The sequence below is a fragment of the Rhea americana genome, unplaced genomic scaffold, assembly GCF_003343005.1.
Source record: "Rhea americana isolate MKP2758 unplaced genomic scaffold, rheAme1 scaffold_59, whole genome shotgun sequence".
Lineage (NCBI taxonomy): Eukaryota > Metazoa > Chordata > Aves > Rheiformes > Rheidae > Rhea > Rhea americana.
The window spans coordinates 1,213,603-1,234,702 of NW_028186745.1; the positions used below are offsets into that span (position 1 = coordinate 1,213,603).

General features: G+C 33.9%; 1 protein-coding gene across 3 annotated transcripts in view; it reads left to right on the forward strand.

The window, feature by feature from the left end:
- The window catches only part of CFAP47 (cilia and flagella associated protein 47), a 363,351-nt gene that overhangs the window by 41,207 nt on the left and 301,044 nt on the right, over positions 1–21,100 (forward strand). For 2 of the 3 annotated variants that reach the window (XM_085319426.1, XM_085319424.1), the window contains exons 22-26: positions 4,319–4,487; positions 7,616–7,716; positions 8,982–9,141; positions 16,811–17,003; positions 18,475–18,684. In XM_085319426.1, coding sequence (XP_085175552.1) covers positions 4,319–4,487; positions 7,616–7,716; positions 8,982–9,141; positions 16,811–17,003; positions 18,475–18,684 — 833 coding nt within the window. Of the gene's footprint in view, positions 1–4,318; positions 4,488–7,615; positions 7,721–8,979; positions 9,142–16,810; positions 17,004–18,474; positions 18,685–21,100 lie in introns of all 3 variants that reach the window. The other variant, XM_085319423.1, reaches the window with a different exon arrangement.

Sequence of the window (21,100 nt, forward strand, 5' to 3'; positions counted from 1 at the left end):
GTAGGGAAGTGACAGTGTGCCTTTTTTTTTTTTTTTTTTTGGCAACCATAATGACATAATTTTTTAATGGAAAAAATAGACTTTGTAGTAAAAGGAATTAATTTTTATGGAAAATCCGCAACTGTGGAATCACAAAATATTCAGAGTATTACTGCTGCATACTGTATACAAGGCAAAGATTTATCTTATTTTGGTGTTTTGAATGATGGATTTGAAGTCATATTACATTATTCATTATGGAAGGCTGTTTATCTGTAATATGAAGCTGGGAAATTTTGACTGCACTAAAGATTTGTGTATATTTTAAGAAAAAGCTTATGCTAGGTCTGAGAGGAGGTTGAGTGTGTATTGTATACAGTTGAGGAACATAAGCCTATTGCTCTTCAGTGCCATTTAGTTCTATAGTCAGGATTAAATTTTAATCAGACTGATTTTTTTTAATGCGTGTTACATTTTCTCTTCTGCTATCACTGCAGAATCCATATGTTAGAGTACCATAAATAGATTTTTAAAATCAGCTTGTACCGATAAATTCAGTGATTTCTAATGCTGCAAGATACTTGAACAGTATGCACATTATTATGTAATAAATACAGAAGTAGTATCCTTTACAGGCTTGTTTTAAATTATTTTAAAATTGTAAATTAGTTTGCAGATTTAATTGCAATTCCCTGTGAATTTGTACTGTAAAAGTAAGTAGTGTAATTTTAGGGAAGTTTTACATATTATTCATGCTTAATAAACTGGATGATTCCTGGGTTTGACAGTAAAAATTGTACTCAACCTTGAGAATACATACTGTACTACAATAATAATCAGCAAAGTATTTCTTACAAAATGTACTGTTGCATTGGAGTGCTCAGCAAAGATAGAATTGAGGTAACTGCTTTCAATTTTTTTTTGAAAATTACTTAAATAAAATAGTATGTTTTTTCTATTCAGATTCTATTCTGCATCCCCCTATCCCCAGCAAAAAGCCTCAAACAACCCTGGCAGCTCTACTTGAGTTTGCTTATCTTTTTATACATTAATATATTTAAAATTCTCATTTTAACCGTCATGGTTGCTGAGGTAGCTGTTCCCCTTTTTCTTTCTTTTGTTATACTGAATATTTATGCCTGAGGCAGCATGCAGTTTTGCAGTGTTCACCCTCCAGTGTTGGGCTTACAGCTACCACACACATCAAACCTATTCCATGAGTTTTGCAAATGAATTTGGATAGCAGACCTTTCTTGTTCAGACAGCTTTTTTAAAATCTTAAATCTTTTCTTAAAATCTTTAAAATCTTTTAAAATAACTTTTATTTATTTGTTCTGGGATTTCAACAAAGCACTTGAGGAGTTTTATTTTAAATGCCTCCTAAATGAATATTTGCAAGAATATCTGTTTTACTTAAAAAAAAAAAAAAAAAAAAAAAAAAAAGAGTTATCTTCTGAAGATAGTCTAGACAATCTAGACAAGTATGTCTTTTCCTGAGATCATTTGGAGGTGTTCTGTCTGAACCCATACTAAAAAAGTACTTTGTATTAAGTGAGTGTTCTCTTCAAAGCTTGTTTCGAAGTCTTTTAATTGCCAACACTATCATGTTGTAGATGATACTTCCTTTCTTATTAATCTGTATAACTAATTTCTATCAGAGCAGTAAAAAATATTTCTTAATAAACAAAGCATAAACAACTCTTAAGTGTTTGTGGAAAGAATGGTGTATCTTAAGCCATTCTATCTATTCCTACTTGCTTCCCCCCCCCCCACCCTGAGCCTTCTCTTGCTTATTAAGTGTTACCTTCAGAAAGATATCCCAATAAATAAATAAATAACAATAAAGAATACATAGATTATTTTAAAGAGCAAAAACAAAACTGCAAGTCCATTTCAGTAATGGTTTTATGATTTTTTTTTCTTTTAAATATTATTTTTGGAAGGTATAATCTCGTAAGAGATAATTTTCTATTTAGAATTTTAGAGATTAAATCCTAGAAAATTTCTGAAAATAAATTCAAAGCAAAGAATGATTATCATGCTTGCAAAGTGAAGTACTAAAACCCCCCAAGAAAAATAGGTCTTAATTCTCTTTTAGTAATCACGTATGTATGTGTATATACATATGTGAATTATAATACAATTTCTAAATATATGGAATGTTTATAGGATTTTTTTTTCATTTGGAGTACTGGTTAGTGAATGCATACTTAATGAGGCAGAGATATGTATGAATGAGACAAAAGATCTGTGATATGTTCTCAATTGTGAAAAATCCAATTTTATGAGTTATCTTGGCTCCTAATTTACACTAGAAAGATCCTTTAGACAGAATCACAGAATGGTTGAGGCTGGAAGGGACCTCTGGAGATCATCTAGTCCAACCTCCCTGCTCAGCAGGGTCACCTAAAGCATGTTAGACAGGGTTGCATCCAGGCGGGCCTTGAAGATCTCCAGAGAAGGAGACTCCACAACCTCTCTGGGCAACCTGGTCCAGTGCGCTGTCACTCTCACAGTAAAGAAGTTCTTCCTAATATTCAGGCGGAACGTCCTGTATTTCAGTTTCTGCCCATCACCTTGTGTCCTGTTTCTGGGCACAACTGGAAAGAATCTGGCCCCATGCTCTTGATACCCCCCTCCCTTAAGGTATTTGTAGACATTGATAAGATCCCCTCTCAATCTTCTCCAGGCTGAAGAGGCCCATCTCTCACAGCCTTTCCTCATAGGACAAATGCTCCAGTCCTCCGATCATCTTTGTAGCCCATTCTAGCTTTTAAGTGATTTTATGCTACAGACAGGAGCGTGTTCTCCAGATGAATCTTGGAGTATTTTGTGTAGGTGACTTTTGAGATGGTAGAAGTAGAAGAGCAAATCATATTAGGAGATTTTTATTCAACTGTTTATTATATAACTTAAGCATTAGTTACTACAAATTCTTAGATTGCATTCGTCGTCTTCATTTTAAAAAGTACAATTCTGTATTACAGAAGTTAACCATCAGGTGTGAAATATCACTACAGTTCATGGGATTGTGGTGCTGTTACTAGAAAATTCTCCCCTTATCCCATGCTTTCCTCTTGCTAAACACAAATACATGAAATCTTCCACAATGCTCAATGCACATCTCACCAGGAGTGCTTCATTATTTGTTACAACCTTATTGGAACTCTGAACACTGTAGCACTACATAGTTGCTTCTTATTTAAGCTTTGTGTTGATTCTGGTGTAGGTTAATATATGCCTGAATACCTGGGTATATCCTTCCTTCCTGTAATTTATGTCTCACTCGCACTGAAAATCAAGCACTGTGCATCCTTTTATGCAGCATTTGAAAGTTTGTAAATGTTTTATAACTTCCTTGTACACCTAGTTCTACTACACATTTTAAGAAGCCCACAGATTTAAGACCAGAATACTTTCTGGGGATGTCAGTGTGCTGAAAACAGAGTCACATAATCTGAAGGACTCCAATAGTGGTTTCACTGTAAAAATGTTTTGTTCATTTCTTCTGTTAACTTTGTTATGGTTATCCATACCTTTCTGTCTGGAGGGCAGACTGCTCTAATATTTTGGGGCTTGAAAAGACAGAGGGAGGGGCAAAAAAATGCCTCTTTGAAAAGTATACTTTGAAATAAATTAGGCCTCTCAAGTGCATAAAGACAACTCTGGATAAAATTAAATCTGCTATATTTCAGTTTTAAACCCCACTTATTTTGGGAGAGATTCCTGAGATAGTACTATGATCAAAATCACTGAAAAAAAGCTTAAGTAGGAATTCAGTGAGATTCCATGACAACGATTTTAAGAGTTTTTTTTTTTTTTTTTTTTTTTTTTTTTTTTTTTTTTTTTTTTTTTTTTTTTTTAAATACTCAATTTTGACTCATACTCCCCCTTGATCTGAAAGGTCATTTTGTGAATACTTGGTGTACCATAAAAGCTGACCACCTCTCTTCAGCATTTGAGAAAGACATCCTTAGACTTACATAACTCTGTTTCCTCCCATGTTGGTTATGCATTTGGGACCATAATTACATACTTTTTTCATCAGGACAGTGGTTGGAAGGGAGCACAACACAATGATGATTTACCAGAAGCCTTATCTATAGCTATGCTGATAACCCTGATACTTTTGGGCCTACAGTGTTTTACTTGGTGGGCAAAGATGGCAGGTCTTTGGTTACACAGTGGTAATAGATAAACATCCTATCAGTATCAGGATCAATTTAATTTTAAAATGTCATGATATCTTTTGAAATAGTAATACTATTCAGATAGTTTAAGATGTGCTTGCTATTTCTTTCTTTGAGAAAGTGACCACAATGGTATTTTTGTCCTTTAGGTGGCAGCATATGACTTCACTCTTCCAGTTAATATTCTCCAGGGTGACTTTTCATCGTCACAGCAAAGCTCTATACCAGCAACTCCTATTGGATCTGTAAAGCACCTCATTGCTCCTCGGCCACAAGCAGTGACTGTGGCTGTTCCAGTTTGTAGAGTTAAAGCAGTTGGTAGGTAAACTAAGGATATAAACGAGTCATGGATATTTATACTTCCATTTTTGCTTGTATTATAACTGCAAAGAGTTACTATTTAATTGAAAAAAAGAAGCTACAGGATTTAAAAGACTGAAACTTAAGCAATTATTGTATAATTTGCAAATATCTTGGAAACTTACAAAATTTTCACATTTTAAGTTGTCTTTTAAAATATCTATAAAGCTGAATTTGTTGCTATTTCTAAACATGAGTATTATATGTACTGGGAAAACATGCAAGTTCTTACCATTGGCATTTACCTGTATCAGTTTTCCAGGTCTAGGATAAAAATTGCTATTAATTCAGCAATGTTCAATTTTGTTTCTACTCATTCTTTAGTAGTTCTGGAACTTAACATATGCACCTGGTATTTACAGCCTTTCATTTGAAAGGTGTAGAAAAGTAGTATGTGGTAATCTTTCTTTCCAGTGACACCGTTTCAAAACTAGGAACTCTAGCTATATTTAAAACACCCTTAAAATGTCTTTCAGCATGGCCCTGATCCAGTCTGGAGACAACTACTGATAATTCTCTCCATTTACTTCTGTTTGCTTTTATATTCACAACTGTACTCTTAGGGCATTTCCAAGTTTGGTTAATGCCCAAAATTACAGGAAGAAATTGGCATCTTCTATGTTTTTTTTCTCTGCTTTTTCTAGAAATAATTTTTCATTTTCCATAGTCACTTGTTGGATCCTTACAGTCATGTAAACCCGTGCATACTTCAGATGCTTGAATCCACTAGTTTTCCTCTTCTCAGTGCTTTCACATGTATTAACTGTCTATTTGAGAATGAGATTTAAGTGCAGAGCATCTCCCTGGAATGGTGTTCCTGTAATGTTTAAATAACTCGGGAGCATTAAGAGGTAAAAGCAATTCCTATTTATTAATTTTTCTCTATATTTTTCTTTATGCTATAGACCTTTACTTTTCAATAAATAAGACTTCCCTTGAAGTCTATGAGACTTCCTTTAGATCCCATGATGGGAGTAAATTCATATTGAATATTTCTACATGTATTTAGTTTAAAACATGTAGATTAATTCATACATATGAATGAGATAATAAAACATATCTCTAAATAAAAAATCATGAATTAAACTGACAAATTGGTAGTGCAGAAGTGATTTATGTAAGCTTGAAAATAAAACAAAAGTTTATTTCCATTCTATTTTTGCTTTCTTTGTGGAACAATGAATTTCTGCACAGTCAGTAAGTCTTGCTAATAAATGACAGTCTTATCTAAAACTATGCATAGACTTGCTGTCTGGCTACCTAGAACACACATAAAATAGTCATCTGCTCAATCAAAGCTTTTTCTTCAGAGCAGCAATGTGATCCAGCAACAAATAATCATAGTGTTGCGGTGACTATTATTATACTTGGAGTATGTAGAAACATGTAGAATAGAAACAGTTGATAGAGGTGTGACTTTTATTGAGCACTCAGTATTTCACATACTCATACAGATATAGGCAACTAGTCAAACTTTTTGTACTTAAAAAAAAAAATCAAATTTGTAGTGTTACTACATTCTGACAACTTAAAAATTGATGCTCGTTACTGATTAACCATTTCAGATTATCTCTTTAGAAGTGGATAAGATGTGTCTTTCAACTTCTAAGTCCTGATTCTGCAACCATGCAAAAATCTCACTACTCTGTGCACTGTGGTGCATGTATTTTCCACTCTTAATTTTTTTTTCCTATGGCATTTCTTTCTGGTTGACTGGGATTTAGATAGGATTGCAGAATTGAGGTGGGATTCACAGGATAGTGCAGTTGGCACTTAAATCAATAGCTTATGTCTTGTGTTTGTACTCAGGATTGTTCATCCTGAGAAAAGACTCACAATAATCTCAGAGTAGGCAAACCAGTCTTTTAACTTCAATATAGTCAATACAGTTTCAAGCTATCATAGGTTTATTTATTTATTTTTTTTAAATCAGACTTGTAGACTGTTTCATCATCTGGGAAGGAAAGCAAGACTCTTACTTAAGTATTTGTAAGACCCTTTCCTTGCAGACTGATGTGTTGTATATAATAAAGCTCTGAAAAAGCAAAAAGCCACAGCAAATGAATTGCAAAAGGCTGGTCACAATGTCCTATCATCTCAGCCAGGCACAAAGGAAGAGCACATATTATCAGTGTAACCATCTCATATAATTTTCCTCTTGTTTAAATTGAGCGTCACCTTTTTTTTTTTTTTTTTTTTTTTTTTGGTTGATCATTTCCTTTCCTTTAGCCTTCCTGTGTTTTCCTTATACATGCATTCTCTATAAGAGGTCAGGACTTCATGTCTGGCATAGTAACGCCACACTTAATCATTTTCTTGCATTGAGCAGACCACATTCCTACTTTGAAACGGTATTAATTTGTAGAGTTTTTGTAGCTGTGTGTGAGAGAAATACAGGTAACATTAACATTTACATAATATGAGGAGTGGATTAGGAAATTATAATTAAAGGGAGGAGATAATTGAACTAATCAAGGAACTTCCACACTGGGTATGAGACAAACTTGCAGATTTTAATAAAAAGATAGAATATACTGGCTAGATTTATTTTCAGTAGTTTACCCTAGTAAGCAGCTACCCCTCTGGCATGATTGCTTCTGACATCTGCGCTTTGTTAGCAGATCCTTGTTCATGCACGCAGGCCTCCTGCCCCCTCTGCTTGACTTCCTACTTGTCGACACAACCCATTCTTGAGCTTGGAGGAGATGATCCTTGAAAATCACCCAGCTCCCTTGGATCCCTCTTTTCTGTGGGCTGTATCCCATGAGAGTCTTCCAACAGATTCTTGAAGATAGATGGTATAAGTATAGTGTTTAGCTAAGTTTTGGGATTCCTTTAAGTTCCTCCAAATTTGATAGATGAAATATTAAGATCACTTTCATATGACTAAAGGTCACACTAAGAAATTTAAATTACAGTATTTATGCATATAGTATGTTGAAAATAATAAGAAACTACAGCTTTAAAGCAAGTGAAGATCTATCATTCTAAATTTGTACAGAAAAAATGGTTTTATTGAAAGATTTTGAGGAAATAGTTGTGAAAATAATTATGTTTAGCTTTCTTCACTTGTTTTTTTCCAACAGCACTTAGATCACCATTGGAATTCTCCTCAATGGAACTTACATTTTCACTACATTCAGAGGACATATGTTTCAATATAGCTGATAAAAGTCTGAATTCTCAGGTACATAAACATGAGTGTTGTAATTAATCCTGGCAAAATCTTTTTTATAATTTGAAACTGACTGGGAAAAAAATAGAAATCTGGAACTTAAATTTTGATCACGTTCCAAATACATGGTTTTGTATATTTCAAACTTTTCGCATCATCATTCTGTTGAGTTTGGCTAGCTTTAGTAATTAGAAATTTTTCCAAAACTCAAAATTGGGCTCATCCTTGCTTTCTGATATGTGAGGTAAAGCATGTGCAGTATGAGAAACTGACTATAAATTGTGCAAGAGATAGCTTACATGCAAAGACTTTCTGCCTCTACCTTTGCTAGTAAAGTATAGGGAGGCAGTCAGTGTCCCATGATGGTCAGTACATTTAAATGGTACATACAACCCCAGGATGTTGTATGGTGCTGTGGTCTGTGCCCCCTAGCACTCTCCCAAATGATTCTTTGCCTTGATTTAGGGTTTTTTTTTGGAAAAAGGGACTAATGAGGGTGCTTGGCCACAGCAATTCAAAACAGCTATTCTGTTTTGGAACATAGAGAATTTTACTCTATGAATACAAACCATGCTGTGTCCTTGTCTATCCTTTTTAATTCTTGAAGGTTTTATTTGGAATTTATAGAAACAGAATATGCTTTTGTGCAATGACATTCTCCCCAACTCCTCAAAATCTCTTTCAGGTATTTACAGAAAAGTGATGGTTATGTAAAGTCAAAGCTTTTTCCTCACTATTGACATATCAGGCATTGAAAGAGTAACTGAGATGGGGAATGGAATCTTTCTCTTTGCCATTGTATTCTCATCGAATTGAAAAAATTGTTTTCTAAAACCTGGACTTCTAATACTTTTGTGAATTCAACAGATTATTAGAAGCACTGTAACTGGATGATATGGGTCATTATTTAGTTCTTGCAATGCTTCATTTGTATTAGAAAAACTCCCCTCACTTCTGTTTGGCTAAGGACTCCCACCACAATACTTTAATCTATTTACTGTCCAAAAATGGGATTTTCCATCCTGGAAGGAAGACATATGGCTTTGTGAATGTGGTGAGTGACTGCAAAGCACCTTGTCTCTGCTGTTAGTCATACTCATTTTCTCATGATCCAGGTTTAATAAACTGGATTCTTCATTGTTCTCTAGTGCTTTCTTGCTTTCAATCTGATCTGATTGAAAAATGAATATTTAATATATTATATTAAGAAAGGTATCATAGTGCTTGTTACTTTCCCTTTTTCATGATTATCCCCCTTTCTCCATAAACATTTACAGAAACTTGACCTGAGGAATATCTCAAGGCAGCAGCTGACATGGAAATTGATTTGCGATAGTCCAAAGAAAAAAAAGGAAGATGATATTTTTAAATTTAGTCTACAGACTGGATTTCTCGATCCAGGACAAAAAATCAGGATCACTGTATATTTCTGCCCTTGTAAGTATTTTTCTGAATTCTGTGGATAGTTTGCTAAAGATACGTTTTCATTGATTTGTTTAAATCCGTTCTTGCTATGGATATTAAATAGTACTTTGTTTTGGTGAACTTTGAGTTAATATACCTAGATAACCAAATGAAATGACGAAAGAAAGGCTTTTTGAGGTTCTGAGAAAACAAGACAGCTGCAGACCTAAAACAAGGCACTGAATCACTTGGTTAACATTACTTGGAAAGCCTTTTTGTGCATACAGGGCCTCAAAGTGCTAGGATACCTGAGTTATTTTCAATACTGCCATTGGTTTGACTGAATTAAATGCAAAAAGCTTTCCAAGAGTACCTGGTGGTTTTGTGTGTGTGTGAAGTTTTTTTTCTAAATAGCCATTACTTATGTGACAATAGAAATTTCCTTCCTCTAAAGACATAAAATTAATGTAGATATGGTATTTTCTAAGTAACATGCTAAGGCAACTAGAACCTAAGTAAAAAATATGAAATATATTTCTAGCTAAATTTGGGGGTGTGCGGGAAGATGATAGTCAACTGCGTACTCTAGAAGAGAAATGACAGGACATGAATATTAGTGTTCTACCTTACTCTCTGTCAAGGCTTTGGAAGCCAGACTAATGTAACCTTGCATATGAGCTGATAAAGCTTATCAGCTTCTGCAGTGCCTGTAGGATTTAAAGCTATCTCGGCAGTTGAAAAGTGCCCTATTGGTGGCAAAAAAAAAGTTGTCTTATTGGTAATATCTGATCCTGAGTCAGCAACTGACAATTCCTGTCCTAAAGGAAGATGTTGATATTATTCTTGATGAATATGGTTGAAATCTATAACCCCAAACAAACAGTGGGAATGGTTTAATATAATTAAAAAATTAGAATTATAAGGGCCTTACCATGATTCAGTATGGTAAATTGAGATTTAGATGCCGTATTAAATGCTGTTCTACATCTGTGTAGTGAATGTCATGCAAAAGACTTGTTTAGTTGTATGTGTAGCTCTGAATTGCTTCCTATATATATACAGGAGCAAGACAAAAGCTTGTGGGTAGCTTTTGTCTTAAAGTATATGGTGATTTTGTTTCATGAAAACAAAAGTAACTAATACCTAATGATTTTGCGTAATTACTTGGAAGATGGCTTGCTTTTAATTGTTTTAATTTTTCTTTTGAGCAGCAAATCCTAACTTTTCAGAAATACTCTTTCTTTGTGCATATATTGCCTAGAAAAATTCTGACTTAATCAGTACCTGGAGTGGTTGTTTTTCCTATTTCTGTGAAATATCTGTGGAGCATCGTTTTAGAAACTGTGTTTGAGTTAAATTATATTATAAATTAAACTGCTAGAAGAAAGTTAAATTCCATTTTACTGTTGGAAGACTCTAAAGATATTTAGAGCATCTGATTTTTTTTTTTTGAAAGATCATTCTATTTGTCTATTCCCCCTACAGTCCTCCAAAGTAAATAAGAAATCCTGAGTTTTGGTCCTGAACCCACACATTTATGCAACATCCATAAAACCCCATTCAATGTGAGACTAAAAAATACAACCTTCCTACTATAAAATTTATACTTAGTGCAATCCTGTTTTGGAACCAAGCACTTTATCCCATCTTCACTCATCTCCACAGGTCCTCAGTCAGGTTTCAATGATAACTTATGTAGGTTGTCATAAATAAAAACAGGTGAATTTTTTTGTTAAAGTATTGGCTTTCAGAGTGATATGAAATAAAAAAAAATCAAGGGTGCTGGTGCATTGAAAGAGAACATTTTCTCAGGATACAAGAAAATGTTAGAATATGAAAATCATAAGGATGGCAGGAAGACCGGACAGAGTGTGGAAGGAAACATCAGAAAAGAATCTGAAGGTTATATGTTTTCAGATGGTAAGCTATACAAAGCTTTATAAATAAGGGCTTGGAATCTCATTTTTCTTTTGAAAGGTACAAGGATCTACTGAAAGCATCTATAGACAGCATGTTTAGACAGAAGAAGAAGAAAGGCTGTAGGTAAACTTTTGAATTTTTGAGAAAGTATTGAGGTGCAAGTCAGAAGAGTAGAATAAAGAAGTCAAGCAACAGAAACATATTATGACCGAGGTTTTTGGAGTAAGAACACAGAAGAAAGAGGAGTGGAAGTATAGATGTGGAAAATGAAAAACAAAGATTCAGAATCTTCTATTGTTCCTCCAGATATATTTTAAAAAAATCTATGTGTAGTTTATTTTAACGGTATTTCTTTAACACATTTTTTCCCTCAATTCATGAATTTCTGTTTGCTTTCCATAGAGTATCAGGCTTTGCTGTAGTCGTTCAAATAATAACCCGCCCCCCCCCCAAAAAAAGTTGTATATTTAAGAAGGTGTTCTAATAGAATATGCATATTGTTAGAGTAATTGCAGATCATATTAAAAGTCAATTGTAAAGAATATTTATAAACTTTCAGATCTGCTGATGAATTTGAGACACATACTCTTTTAGTAGATGTTTTAACTGAATTCTGTGTTGATAAAGCAAGAAAATACCTGTTTGAAGTTGTTCACATATGATTGAATCAATGGAGTTTGTTATAGGGGTGCTAAGGATAGTATTAGACTTAAGATAAAAACAGAATAAAGCTACACTTCCAGGTCTCTGGTGGTGATAGGGCTTGAATCAACATACTTGCTCTTTTTCTCCTGTTTCTTTCTAAGTGCCTCTTAGCATTAATGACAGTTAAAGCAAATTTTACAGGTTGTTCTAATACTACTTTATGCAGCAGTCAGATAGGGATCACATGCTAGCAAATGAATGATCAGCCATGTGATATGCTATTTAGAAGGTTTTTACATTGTGGAACTGTATTAAAAACTCTCCTATAAATGCTCAAGTACTGGAGTGACTATAAAGCAGAGAGCAAGATGCAAGTAAAAGTCAGTGTTTTGAATTACTAAATAAATTTTATGGGTAAATGCGCACACGTATATACATAAAGATGACTAATAAATAATTACTGTAATTTAAGATAATTTATATCTTCTCTGTTTTTCCAAACCTCCTATTTACAGAAAATCATAAATCACTGTAAAAATCAATTGCCTTTAATTCAATGTTCTAAGTACTTTCCCATGATTTATAGCCTACTTGTGCTATACCTTCCCTGAAAATAATTACTTTTTCTTGAAATAGAACATTAGACACAACAACCTCCCACAGGAGACCTAATTAAGGAGTGTGTTGTGCTGATCACCTTCATAGGTTTGTTCTCTAGAGTTGCAGTGTGAGGGTGAACAAGCCTTAAAATAAACTTTGAGTGTGCATTATAGTAATTTGTTTAAATACGCCACCATCTTTATCGTGATGAGAGTAAAAAAATGCTGTGGTATGCTTCTGTGTGTTTTAACAAAGGATGCAAAGTGGTTTATGTAATGCACAGTAATGTAACGCTTCCTTTTTGAGAAAGATTACACAGTTTAATAGAGATTCGCAGGAACTGAAGGTGTATTAATGCAATCTTTTCTACTCTAATACTCTAATGTATGATATAGATAGCAATAACGATATATGAACAGTTTCACTATATCTTACTGTGCTATATAAAACTTCTCTCTGCAGAATGGTAAGTTGCAATAGATCTATGCTGTGGGTTTCATGTAGCAAAAAACTCAAAAGCTGTAGTGAGTTAGAGGGATGCCGTGCCCCCTGGAAGGTGTGGTGATTATGTACCTGAGGGGCACAGATGAACATCATGTCCTCCATTTTTTACGGTTCTTCCTGCAACTGTGGGGAAATGATTGGTTTGCTTTTGTTTTTATTTCCTTTTTATAGGGCCTACCTCTAAGTTATGACTGCTTGCACCTTTTCTCATTTGAAGTCTGTATTTCAGCATAAGCAGATTCTTCATTGACAATCATTTATGCTAAAGGTGGATATAGTATATTTGTACTGTGGGATGCATTGTTTGAAAATCCAGGGCAGCTGAACTGGAAATATTTATTTGAAAGACAAGTATAGAAAGTAAATAACAATCTAATAGGAACTTAAGAGGGTAAAAAGAGCAAGTGATGGTTTTTCTTTCTTCTCACACTCTCAAAAGATCAAAAAATATGCAAATAAACATTTAAGATTTGTGGAAGAAACCTTAGACTTGTACTGATACAGAACAGGCAGAACATACTTAAGGAGGCATCCTTCTTAAACTGGCTTTTGCTGCTAATTTAAATTTAAACTGAAATGAGTGGAGTGGAGTGGAGGTGGGGGGACTTATAATGTATTTATCCTACAAAGATGGGTGAATAATGTCAGGAGGAAAACCTATCTATGTGCATAGCTTCATTTCATCAGAAATATATTTTATGTTTCTTTTAAGAAGAGATCTACAGAAATTATAGCCCCAGTATAGTATGCTAGAGAGTTAGGCATTCTGACCTGGATGGGCTTTCTAGTGCAAATTAGACTGAAAGTGAAGCAGCTGTGATAAATATGTGGACATATGCACTTTGAGAAGTCTTTCTGTGTTCCTTTATTCAGAGTTTTCTTCTAAGGTAAAGCAGTAAGTGCTTATTTCCCATAATAACTATGTCCAGAGAAGACAAAGGGGAAATTACCTAAAGAATTCTACAGATTTTTTTTTTCTGCCTGTGGCAGAGTTGCCAGTATCGTTAAATCTCCCAAGGAAATTTCTCCTGCACCCCTTGTTGTCTGTCCTATAGAAATTAATGGTGTTGTATCAGAATGATAACAACACCACAAACTTTGATTGTGATAATGAAAGGTGTAATTAATAGAATAAATATATCCCATTGTATTCTGACTATTTAATTTTTCCTGGCTAAGTGATCTGAATACTTACAAAAGATCAGTCTTAAATTTTTTTAATTGATGTAATTCTCTCTTATACCTACGTTTATGAGATCTGCTGCTGGAATTTCTTCTCACTGGTGCCACTAAGAATGGAGCAAAATCTAAGTGAAGTTCATGTAAATTGGTAGATGAATGGGGTGGCAGATATTTCCAGTTTTGGGAAAAACATGATTTGCTCTTTTGGAGAAAAATAGCAATAGATATTACCTACCAGTGCTAAAAATTTAAATATTTGAAGGGACAAAGCGTGTAACAGGATGGAAAGAAATGAATAGAGATTAGTATAACGAATAAAGATTTAATAGTAATTTAGAAAGGGTGTTGATACCCATTCTCTTTAAGAGAGTCCTAATTTTAAATCACATAGTGCTTGTTCTCCAGCACCCTAGCTTATGAATTCAATGTATAGTAAGCTGGAATCAAAGTTGTGTGCATGGAGAAGACTTCTGCTTCAGGGCACTTACTGTATTCTTTGGGGGCTAATGATGCAGGGAACTGAAGAATGCCCTTGTGGCCCCACCTTTGCCTTATTTCTCATATATAATGAAATACAAGTTTAGCTTAAGCAGTATTGTTGGTCCATATATCTTTCTCAGTTACAGATTTTATTTGCAGAAGAGCCGAGAGTTCGTGACTTACTGCTAGTTCAGGACATAATTCCCACTAATTTCAAAGTAAAGTTAAGTATTCTCAAAACTTTCTGGGCATTTGAAATTAATGAACAAAACTTAGTGGGACCATACATTTTTTTTGATCATTCTGAGAACAGTATCATAACATGCTGTATTTTTATTTGCTTATCTGTTTATTAATACCCTCATGGATATTAATAAATATTAATTAGAACTCTCATGGGGTCCTTATATTTTTACATATACAGAATTTTGTGTTTAGTAAGTATGCAGAGCTGCATGCAGAATGTTCAGTTTAGTTGATTAGAATAAGCACTGTTTTGTGTCCGCAGAGTGAGTCAGGAATTCTATGGAATATACATGTGTTCATGTAGTTAACTGATATTTTTGTATAAAATGGGGATAAAAAGTTTGTGTGGAAAAGCCTAATACAACTATTTTTATAGCTTATGATGGTATGACTTTGGAAATATAGTTAGTACAAATATTCTAAAATGTGAGAGGTAGTGTAAATGACTTATTCTTTATTACAGACATCTTACCCTGTAGTTTCCTTCCTTAAGTCGTGGCACTTATTGGTCATGGGCTGTTGCTTTCCATTACTATATATTCTAGAACTGTAGGAGTATAGGATACCAGAAGCATGGTTTAACTAGAGCGCAACTGTAGAAAATTAGTTTGTGTGGCTCATACGTAACTTGCATAGTACCAGTCATCTTTTCTTCCAGGCCTGCCAAATGTTATGTGGTGCTTCATACATCTCCATGAACTTTTTTGATCCTCTTTCGCCTTTCCCTCATAAGAGTACCTAGTGCCAGAAAAAAGATATTGTTTTCTTGCTGTTTCAAAACTTAGCATTGCAACCTTCTCAGCTTTGTAGGGGTATTCTCTCCTGAGACTAGTTTCCATTTAACAGAGAACTAGCCATATTTTTTGAGCATTGCAACAAGTTCCCATTTCATCTGGCTTTCCCCTTAAGAGGTTCACATTTGCTGTTATGATATGAAGGGATCTGCAGGCCATGCTCTGGGCCGCTAGCAGGCTTCCATGAAGCTCCGTTAGCATCATCTCCATGGAGAAATTGACTCTTATGTGGAAGGAATAAGATAAATGTTTTGAAGAGGGCAGGTTTTCTGCTTTGTATATGCAATGGTAGCTGTTTCTCAGGCTGTAGAAAAGATTATTGGAGCTAAGGAACTTGAGGTTGTATTCTGTTTGCTGTAGCATKTGTCCTCATATAGACATAAATGGAAATTACTTATTTTGCTTTTTCTTTCGTTCTTAAACATTAGGTGAGGATGTTTCTAGTTCATACTTACTAATCTGTGGACAATGGGAAATTGAAAGGAAGGAAGTCTTTCTCAAAATGAAAAGATTAACTTTCTGGGTTGCAAAGATAACCAGTGATACATCATAGACTTGCTTCTATGTGGAAAAAAATATTCATTAGTTGGCTTTCAAAGTTGTTGCTTTTGCCAGTTCTTCAGCAGGCAGGAATAACTGAAAACTTGGTAAACGACACTTATGTGACTTGAAATAACATTTTGATAGAGTAACAGTTCCTAATGAACCTTGCTTCTGTATCAGTGAAAGAAAAAGTAAGTGAGCTTTTGCTGTTCTGTAGAAAATGGAACCCTGTAATATTTGGAAGGTGTGAGAAGGGATAGAATGGAAGGAAATTGGGAATCGTGTTAGCAGAAGATAATTCAAGGATGTAGTAGAACCTGTCCCCCTGGCTAGTTTAAGGCTGTTCAGCAACAATGTAGGTTTTATAATTGTCTGTTAAAATGATCACCGTCTTATAAAGCCCCAACTATCTTTTGGCTTAGCAGTCAGATGTTACTGATATTTATTTACTTGTAAAATTAGCATTCGATGCACTAATTAATGCAGTTTATTACATGAATGTAATTCTTAAAATTGACAAGTGTGTTATAGTTATGTTCTACATAAAAGCATGTTAATACAGTAAATAGCTCAATTTCAAAAAGCTTTCTACTAATTAAAAATGGATTTTTGATTTGCTGCCAGCAAGTATTTGAAACTCTTAGTAAATAATTCATTTWATTTATGTTAAAGTACATTTTGAGTAAGAAGCAAAAGTGATGATAAAAATTTCTTATTCTAACTCATTATTTTAATTGCATGCATTTATGGTAATAAGGTTGGCTTTTTTGTTTTTGTTTGCTTTTTAGCTTGTCCTGGAGCATATGCATCTGAAATGTCAGTGTATATAAATGATAATCCATCTCACTACAGAATAACTTTGTCTGGCACTGTGAAGTCACCAAAAATAAATTTTGATCCCATTCTTCTAATGCTGATGCCAGTTCCTCTTGGTATGAAAACTGAAACAGCCATCAATATTATTCCACAAGATTATTTAAGGTAAAAATCTTGAAGTAAATTTATTATAGAAATCCTGAATAGATCTTGCTTTTGTTTTCTCCTGAAAAAGTGAATTCATATTTGTTTATTACAGTTTGTATTCAGAGGAAAAAGTCTGCATGTTTAAAAGAAAATGCATATAGTTATTATTGCTCTACATTCAACAAAATGATATTCTGTCCTCTACATACTACTGCTCCATGAGGTGGCCATCTTCTGTTATATTCGTTTTGTCACATGATTGTAAAAGTATGTGGAACAGTATGTGAAATAGGAAGAGAAGAATCGTACCAGGAGTTTTTGCTAACTTTAGCCAGATTCTAAGATGATAGTCTTAGTTTTATGTACTCTACAGGTTAGAAAGCAGTGTTTTGAAATCCAACTGGTATTTGGATAAATAGTGACTTTTTTTTTAACCTCCCTAGCAAGACTTTAGTACCCAAAAGCACAACACATTTTAAGGATGTCATTTAATATATTAAATAATTCATACATTTTTCATTTTTATGTAGATTACCTGCTTTATCCTGTTGTTAAACTTAAAAGGGACCCTTTTCGTAATCTTCGTATTGTATAATATAACCTGACACCAAATCTATTCCTGTTTGATAAAAATCTTCTCAATCTTTTTACATATGCCTTTTCAAGTCAGAGCGGCAACACTCTTGTGTATGTTTATATAGAAACATTTATTTTCATTCTCTGAGATACAACTTCTCTACATGTAATTATGAGATAATGGTAGTGTTAGTTTAATATGCTTATTTAGGTACCATTTCACTGGCAGAAGAACTGGAGGAAAACTTTAAGATGTGGAAAATTAGACTTTAATCACTTGAAGATAGCATAAATTTCGTTAATCTCTTTTGAGTTGTAGCAATTTATAAAAGTGACTTGTCTGTTGCCAATAATTCTCTGGTTGGAACCAAAAGGATTCCCTATAGGCCTGGGTCTACCCATACTTTTATTTGAAGTTGGAACCTGAAACTACATAACCAAGGAAAGAATCTTAATATATCTCCAGGGATTTCTACTTCCTATTGTTACTGTAAAACTTTTTGAATATTAAAATACCTTCATGTATGCTAATACTGTGTAATCAATGTAAATGAAAGCTTTGGCTGTAGGAAACCTCTGAGAATACACAAATAAGGAACTAATGTTTAAGCCTTTTGTATTGCAATAGTTAGGAGAAATTGTTATCCTTGGGATGTTGAAATATTGTGGGTCAGTATTAAACATCAAGATAACATTTGTTAAACAAACAAACAAAAAAATACCCCAAACAACATACTAGATGCTGAAGGATTTTAATTCTTCAGTTAGTTTCAATTGACTAATGCTTCAAAACTGAAGTATATTAATATACTTCTGTATATAATTATAAAAAGCAGTTTCATAAGTGTATGTTTCACCTTTATTACTGTCATCCTGTGAGCACAAAAGCCATTATTATTGTTTTTTAACACAGGCAATCACGAATTCAAGTTGAACTTCCAAAGCTTGAACTTGAAGATGGTGATAGGATTTACCCTTTTTCTATACAATTCCCAGGAGGACAAGATATTGTTGTTTCATCAGATGGCACAAATATAGAACTAATTTGTCATATTGGCTTTAGCTCATCTAAGCCAGTGTCATTTTTTGGGAATATATTCTTCACTGATGAAGAAGGAAACAGGTAAGGCGTTCAGTTCAAATTCATGTGGAGGCAGGGTCCAAACTGACAAAGATTATAAGACACAGAACTCTTATTATGAACTGATTGAGTAAAGATCTGCAAAGATGTTTTGAGAAAATGAGAATGAAACTTAGAAATGTATTCCTTTTTTATCTGGATTACCACTCAAAAACTCAAATTCAGCTTTGTTCTTTAAGGTAAGATTTGCCTAAGTTACTGTTTTAATGTCTTGTATCTCAGGCACATCTTTACTGGTTAACTCTTATGTCTGCTTATGCCTTTTCAAATTACTTTGGAAAAGCATGCTCTTGAGTCGAGAAATCTCAGTGTTTTCCATTCCAGAGTATTTTGCTTTTTTAAAAATACTCTCTTAAAATATTGCAATATATTTTAAGTTTTGTTGGAATCTAAAATGAGGGAACACCAACATCAGATCTGATCTTCATGTGAATTTAAGCTTGTATAATGACTTTTTTTCATGATGAAAGCTTCTTCATTCTCAAGCTTTTTAAAAAAGCTTATATTCATTACATATTTTTTTTTATCACATTAAGAATAAATTCAACTTTCTGTAGAGCTACATAAACCTTTCAGAGTTTGTTTTGGGAAGCAAGTAGATTCCAGTAGCTTGTAATGATTTTGGGGGCTGGGGACAAAATGTCTTTGTACATGTGATTTATTCATTCTTAGCTTCAAAAGTAGAGGTGGGGAGACATTCTGTGGGGGGAACTATAGTGGAAGTCAGAATTTCATTTTGCTAGTAGCCAGCAAAGAATCATCTGCAGTTTGTTATACAGCAAAGAATACTGTCTCAGTGTTGTTTCAAACAGATATCCCTCCCTCCTTGTGTATGTCATTCTTAGATCTTCTGCTCTTGTATTTTTATCTCCTAAATCTTAATTATCCTAAATCTCATGCTATATCTTAATTTTGCCTTCTCTGTTTTTCCTGTAAACTTTTTAGGACAGGACAGGACATTACAAGTTTATGTACTCTGAGCTGAGTTATATACTGATCTCTAGTTCTTTCTGTAATGTTGTTAATCAGTTACTATATTGGGAATCTGGAGGGTACATAAGATCAATATGAAATCCTTTGGGTCATTGCATCTAATTTATCTTTGGTGTTTCAGGCTGTTGCTGTTTTCGTTACGAATTTGAAATGTGCAGTAGTGTTTTTTTATTTTCTCAGGCTGATGAAAGAGACGTGTGTGTGTGTGTGTGTATACTTATGTATATAAAAATATTGTATGGAACTGGTGTTAGTCATACTACTTTTGGTGTGAGACACAGAACTGGAGGCCAATATATAGGAAGCTGTGTTGATGTCTGCCTCCCTTCATTTAGTGCTCTCCAGAGTTTTCTGTACTGGCTTAGACTTTCTGGATAGCAGCATCAGCAGAAGCAGGCACTATCAGAGAAAAGGGATAAAGGACAAGGGTACTCCATTAGATTTCCCCCTTCCTTTCTCCTTTCCCCTCCTTCTTCCCCTTCACCTGTCCCCTGTTTGCAACTCTGTGTGCTACTTCGGAAAGCAGTTTAAGTTTTTGAAAGTACTGAAATGATTTGGAAATGTAAACCCTATATTCTCCCCCCCCCCCCAAATCCTTAGGCACTTATGTGATCTAATTTCAATTAGACCTAAATTCCTGTAGGACAACACATCTAGAGTTTGACAGCAATTTAAATACAATGTTCTTACTAAAATCCATCTCTTTAAAACACTTGCATTTATTTAGATTTATTCAGGTGAAAATAAAAGATTCCCCCTTTTCTTTTGTTCGATTAGTTAATGACAACTGCTTTTTTTTCACAGTTGCAACTTAGTGATGAAAACATATTGCAAGCTTGAAATATATACACCTTATTTTGATTTTAAAGCAGCAAGATTTCCCCTGCTCCCAGTAAATGGAGATCCAATTTGTTATTAAATGTTCTATATGAAAATAAACATTCAGAATTTGTCCCTTTAGTTCATCTTTCCCCTTTGCTGGATGAATGAGTACACGCAAGAAGAGGAAAGATAAATACTGTTGTGATTAAAAATCATTCCTGCCATTACTATTTTCAGTAGAATAACTGTTTTGAGGATTAAATGTTTTGCTTAGAATGAGCTTTTTCCTAAGCATAAATTTAATTTTTACAATATTTTGATTCAAAAACCGTGAATGCTTCAGTTATTGCTGCACACATAGGAATAGTGTTTTATATTTTTCTCACTATATATTATCAGCCAATAATCTAGTTTGTGTTCACATTTTATGCACTTCTAAGATCTAATCATAGTGTGGGATGGGATTCATAAATGTGTACTAAAACTTGTAGTAATTACGAGAAAAGGATAATTTAAACTTACGATGAGGTCTGAAATATCACTGTTGAGCAGGCACAATATTTAGTTTTAATAACTGTTTTTA